The sequence below is a fragment of the Lactuca sativa genome, chromosome 7 (assembly GCF_002870075.4).
Source record: "Lactuca sativa cultivar Salinas chromosome 7, Lsat_Salinas_v11, whole genome shotgun sequence".
NCBI classification, from domain to species: domain Eukaryota; kingdom Viridiplantae; phylum Streptophyta; class Magnoliopsida; order Asterales; family Asteraceae; genus Lactuca; species Lactuca sativa.
This window is the reverse complement of record NC_056629.2, coordinates 177,644,690-177,649,837: the sequence shown is the minus strand read 5'-3', so window position 1 is coordinate 177,649,837 and position 5,148 is coordinate 177,644,690. Positions and strand designations below refer to the sequence as shown.

The 5,148-nt window shown below is 32.6% G+C and overlaps 1 protein-coding gene across 1 annotated transcript; it reads right to left on the bottom strand.

Moving 5' to 3' along the window:
• Positions 1 to 2,868: 2,868 nt before the first annotated feature.
• On the bottom strand, positions 2,869 to 4,702 carry LOC111900493 (uncharacterized). The gene is made up of 6 exons (XM_023896375.3): positions 4,177 to 4,702; positions 3,862 to 4,007; positions 3,581 to 3,749; positions 3,362 to 3,460; positions 3,210 to 3,292; positions 2,869 to 3,134 (listed from the first exon to the last, which is right to left on the bottom strand). Exons 1-6 carry the CDS (start codon positions 4,525 to 4,527, stop codon positions 3,002 to 3,004), a joined length of 981 nt encoding a protein of 326 aa, XP_023752143.1. The 5' UTR covers positions 4,528 to 4,702; the 3' UTR covers positions 2,869 to 3,001.
• Positions 4,703 to 5,148: the final 446 nt, after the last annotated feature.

The window sequence follows — 5,148 nt, the reverse complement described above, 5'->3', positions numbered from 1 at the left end:
CCGTAGCGCCGCTATAGCGGTTATTGAAATAGCGGTAAATAGCGCCGCTAATAGCGGTACCGCGAAATGAAAACGCTAAGTTGAAAATAGCGGTTCCTGACCGCCGCAAAACGCTATAGCGCCGCTATAGCGCGCAATTGATAGCTTAGCTCCCAACCCACCAAACCCACTGTCACATCAATTTGTGTTTCTTCTTTTTCTTCATCTTCTCCAACCCACAACACACGGAAATCCTATCTTTTTGAACCCATTCAACCCACTCAATTAAAAAAAATACAAAACAACTAAGGTACAAGTTTTAAAACACATAGTACAAGAAAAAATAAGAAAGAGAAAGTACAGAGAGAGATGTTGAAGTGGGTTAGTGAAACCAATCAACCCACTCGTTGAAGTTGGAGTGGTACCGTTGATAACTCTATTGCTAATTAAGATTTTACTTTTGATTGTTTTATATATATTTTTTAATTGAGTAGGCTGAGTGGGTTCAAAAAGATAGGGTTTCCGTGGGTTGTGGGAAGAAAAATAAAAGAGAAAAAATGATGTGATAGTGGGTTCAGTGGATTGGGAGGGAATGACTCCCTCCTCCCTTATCATAGATGATATAGACTTTCATTATAAAATTTTTTGCTTTGTCAAAATAATCAAGAGATATTAAAGTTAATTGTTAATTGTTGGGGGTTGGTGAATTCTTCTTATTAACTAGTTAATTTACTTTCATGTGTTAGTGTTACATTATTATAACAACTTGTTGACTGAGTTTGTTGATTATCAATTTAGAATTAGTAATAGTATTTACAAAGAGAGTGCACAACATGACTTCTCTTGGTGCTATGTAAGCACAATGCCACCACCGAGGTTAGGGGTGTGCAAAAAAACTGTAAAACCGAAAAACCGAGCCGAACCGGTCAATCCGAAACCGAACAAAACCGAAACCGAAAAAAACCGTAACCGAAAAAAACCGAAACCGAAAAACCGGATATCAATGGGTCGGTTTTTGATTTTCATATTTAGGTATCCGTGGATACCCGAACCGAACCGTTTGTAATATATATATATATATATATATATATATATATATATATATATATATATATATATATATATATATATATATATATATATATATATAAAGTAAAAAAAATATTATTTCATTAGTATTGTTTTGATCGATCTACGAGTCCAATAACCTAAACAAAAATCCATATCGACAACTCCAATTTTGTAATTCTAAATTCATTTGCTTTTCTTGTTATTTTTGTTATTGTATTATACAACTTATAATATATGATATTTGAACTTCATTACGTTTTTTAAACCTCATTATGTTTTTTTAAACTTTTTGACTTACTAATTAAAAAAAAAGATAACTAAAATGGAGTTTGTTGTTTCAATTGAATTTAATTTTTTATATTTTACCGGGTACCCGTGAACCGAACCGTGGTTACCCGCTTTCATATGGTTCGTTCGGTTTGGTTTTTTTGTCAATACGGTTCGGTTTCGGTTAGTGCGCATGAGGTACCCGCCCCGTGGTCACGGTTCATAATTTTATTACTATCCGAACCGAACCGCCTCGTGAACACCCCTAACCGAGGTGGTATGCAAGGTCATTACCCTTCTCCATATCATCATCACGATATATTTGTTGCAGGTATACCGGATGACCTAAGGAAGGAGGGAGTTATTCCCTCACAACTCACTGCCACATCAGTTTTTTTTTCTTCATCTTTCTCAACTCACAACACACGGAAACCTTATATTTTTCAACCCACTCAATTAAAAAAATATAGAAAAACTAAGGTTAAATCTTAATTAGCAATAGAGCTACCGTTGGTACCTCCAATATACCACTCCCTCTTCAGTGGGTTGGGAGGGTTGGAAGTGGTGTGTTGTTTAATTTGTTTCACTAACCTGCTTCATCCTCTCTACTTTCTCTCTCATTTTCTCTTATACCATGTGTTTTAAGACTTATACCTTAATTTTTTTTTTATTTTTTTAATTGAGTGAGTTGAAAACAATAGGATTTTCATGTGTTGTGGGTTGAAAAAGATAAAGAAAAAACTGATTAGAAGTGGGTTGGGAGGGAATGACTCCCTCCTCCTTGATAACATAAGAATATGAGGGGTGTTTAAGGCATATAACTTAATAAAAATAAAAATAATTAAAAATTATAGAATTAATTTAAGATATGTTAATTCATTATAATTTGTAAGTAGGTATGTACCATTTTTTAGACTTACAATTTTAAATGGAACTTTTTATTCGATGAAGTTTCACTTTTCAATGATTTAATTTAGAATTATTTGATATAATTTGAAATTTTAACAAATGTAAAGGTATCTTTTAATATCTATATCAAGCAAAAACCAAATCTGAATATGCTTGAAGCATATTCTGTTCAGCGTAAAAAAAATGATACATACATTATTTTGACACGTTTACACAATTGTCTACATCAAAATAGAAAAAAAGGTAATGAACTCCAATCTACCCTAATAAATAAAAATAAATTTGCCACATGTTCTTCTCTTATAAAATTAACCACATGTCATTTTATCATAATTTGAGATATATTTATTTTCCACTTGTCATTACTTTAATTTTCATTTTCAATATATAATTAATTTAGTTTCCATAAATTAAACCTACCATAATGACTATTAATTTCAAATTTTAAATTTCAAATTCAATTTCAAATAAATTTACAATTTAAACCTTTATGTTTAACGTTTTGTTATCATTAACCCGTTTAGTACACACTAAACACATAATTTTAATTTATTTATTTTTTGCATGTTTTTTTCTCATAATTTTCACTTATTTCAATTTCAAATTCAAATAAAATTTCTATTTAATCGTTCGTACTTAACATTTTGTTTTAATCAACCCGTATAATATACGGGTCTCACAACTAGTTGAATATATATAACTTGCTATTCGCATCTTTTGCATTAAAATTATGTAATACATTAAATATGACCTTACAACTACGAATACATATACATCACTCCTCTTTTGAAGCAAGTGAGATGGGTGCAACAGGAACTGTTGACAAAGATGGCCTCAAGAGAACATACAAAGCAGGGCCCAAAAATGGAATCACCGAAAACGGAAGAAGCCAAAACCCCTCGTCTTCCCTGTAAATGCAAACCATATAATAAGTAATTCAGAATCTTAATTCACGATATGAAATCAATAATAAAAATTCTCACCATTTTCGAGCACTCATGTCATTGTAAACCCAAAAAGGCGCAAATGTAGATAGCAGTGCAAAATCAATGCTTGTAGCATGTATCTGCGAGAATCAAAAAGGGCATTTTAGTAACTTTGCATTGCATTATTGTATTGTTATTGTTGGACTTACGAGTCTACTCCCTCCAAAATATTGCAAATACTCCTTCCAATCATCCCCAGAGGCCAAACCCGCATAGGTAATTAGACCTAATCCTACAGCAAATGTTATCTGGTGTGTAGTTATTGAAATGAAGTAGGAAATTCATCTCATATCAAGTAGGGTTATATACAAGAAATAGCAGCTTACATTCTTTTGGATAATTTTGAAGTTTAAGGACTAGAATCTTACCCCAGCTGTCAATTTTGACTCAAGAAAGTTTAGAGGCCATTTTTTCAGCTCAGCTTCTTCGGTTGGTGGTGGTGGTGGTTTCCAAAGAACAAAATAAGGTATAAGAGCATATGCACCCAAGAAGAATGAAAGTATCAGAAAAGGAAACACAGGAACACTCCCTTTTGAGCTGCAAAATAGGGACAATTTTCAAATCTCTTAATCATTTATTTCACATTCATGAACAAGAAGAAATCCATGAATCAAAATATCAAAGCTAAAGATTTCGATTGACTGGGTACCTTCTGCCTGATGGAATCAGCAGCATACAATAGAGTAAAGGCCATAATCCCATGATGTTCCATAGACTCACAATCACATGGTTCAGTTGGAAACCATCGTCCCCAATTAAATAGCAAAGCTTTTTCACCAGATACATGTCCGTCGACTGGAAAGTAACACCAGTTAAAATAATTATCGATGTATGAATGATTGAATTCATCCCTTTGCATAAAATTACTAGAATTTATCATCATAATTTCATCCCTATTAGGCAATCAGTGCTAAATTGCAACAGATAAAGTTAACGAAAACCAAAATAATTCACAAATCAATACCGGAGTCTGGTTGGGTGCGAGAATGAAAATATAATACATGAGTCCACCCCACAGCAAGAAGATAAGAAACGAAGTCGTCCGGCCGCCGCCACCACCAATCTCGCCGTCGACTTTCATTGAATCTTTTTGCTCCAAATCAGGTTCTTGTGGTTTCTGGGTGTCTAATGAATTCCGACGGATTTGAAGGTGACCTCTTTTTGTCAATGGGGGGAATTTTAATTTATATCTTGCATTGGTAATTTGTAAAGAAAGAGGGAGAGTCGAGGTTTTTAAGTTCGGAAGTTTGTGCTTAGGGTTTTGGGAATGGAGGGAAGGGAAGTTGCAGGAAATGGGGGTGGTGTGAGATAACATGGTAAAACTCTTGAAGCAGGAGGCACAAGAGGATATAGATACAGGAGGGTATATTGGTAGTTCGGCACACTGGTTCCAACGGCGTTGGAGACGATTGGCGAGGTATCAATTTGGAGCTTGTCGACGGTTCCATTGCTTGATTGCTTCCAAATACTCCACGTTCTTGTTTGTTACTGCATTTTTAGATACCTTTTTCCTAAATTATTTTGTATAAGAATATATGAACAATGACTTATCTATATAATAATACCTTCCACATATAAAATAGTGATAATTCAAGTTTTTAGATGAATTTAGGAATAATTTAGGATTAAATTTATATTCTGCCTTTTAAATCTTAAAAAAGATAAATTAAAACACTAAAATCTTTAGCATATATCTTAAAAACTCGTTTGAGATATAAGTGAATTTAGGAATACTTTAAGATTAAATTTATATTTATCATTCAAATCTTAAAATAATAAATTAAAACATTAAAATCTTAACATATATCTTAAAAACTCATTTGAGACATAAATAAATTTATGAGTAGTTTAGGATTAAATTTATATTTGTCATTCAAATTTTTAAAAAATAAATTAAAACACTAAAATCTTTAGGGGGTGTTTGGATAAATAATTT

Coding starts and splice junctions, on each gene's coding strand:
- LOC111900493 (XM_023896375.3), bottom strand. CDS start 4,527: ATGTTATCTCACACCACCCCCATTTCCTGCAACTTCCCTTCCCTCCAT. Junction 3,293..3,361: donor ATTTTGGAGGGAGTAGACTC/GTAAGTCCAACA, acceptor TGATTCTCGCAG/ATACATGCTACAAGCATTGA. Junction 3,135..3,209: donor GACATGAGTGCTCGAAAATG/GTGAGAATTTTT, acceptor TTGCATTTACAG/GGAAGACGAGGGGTTTTGGC.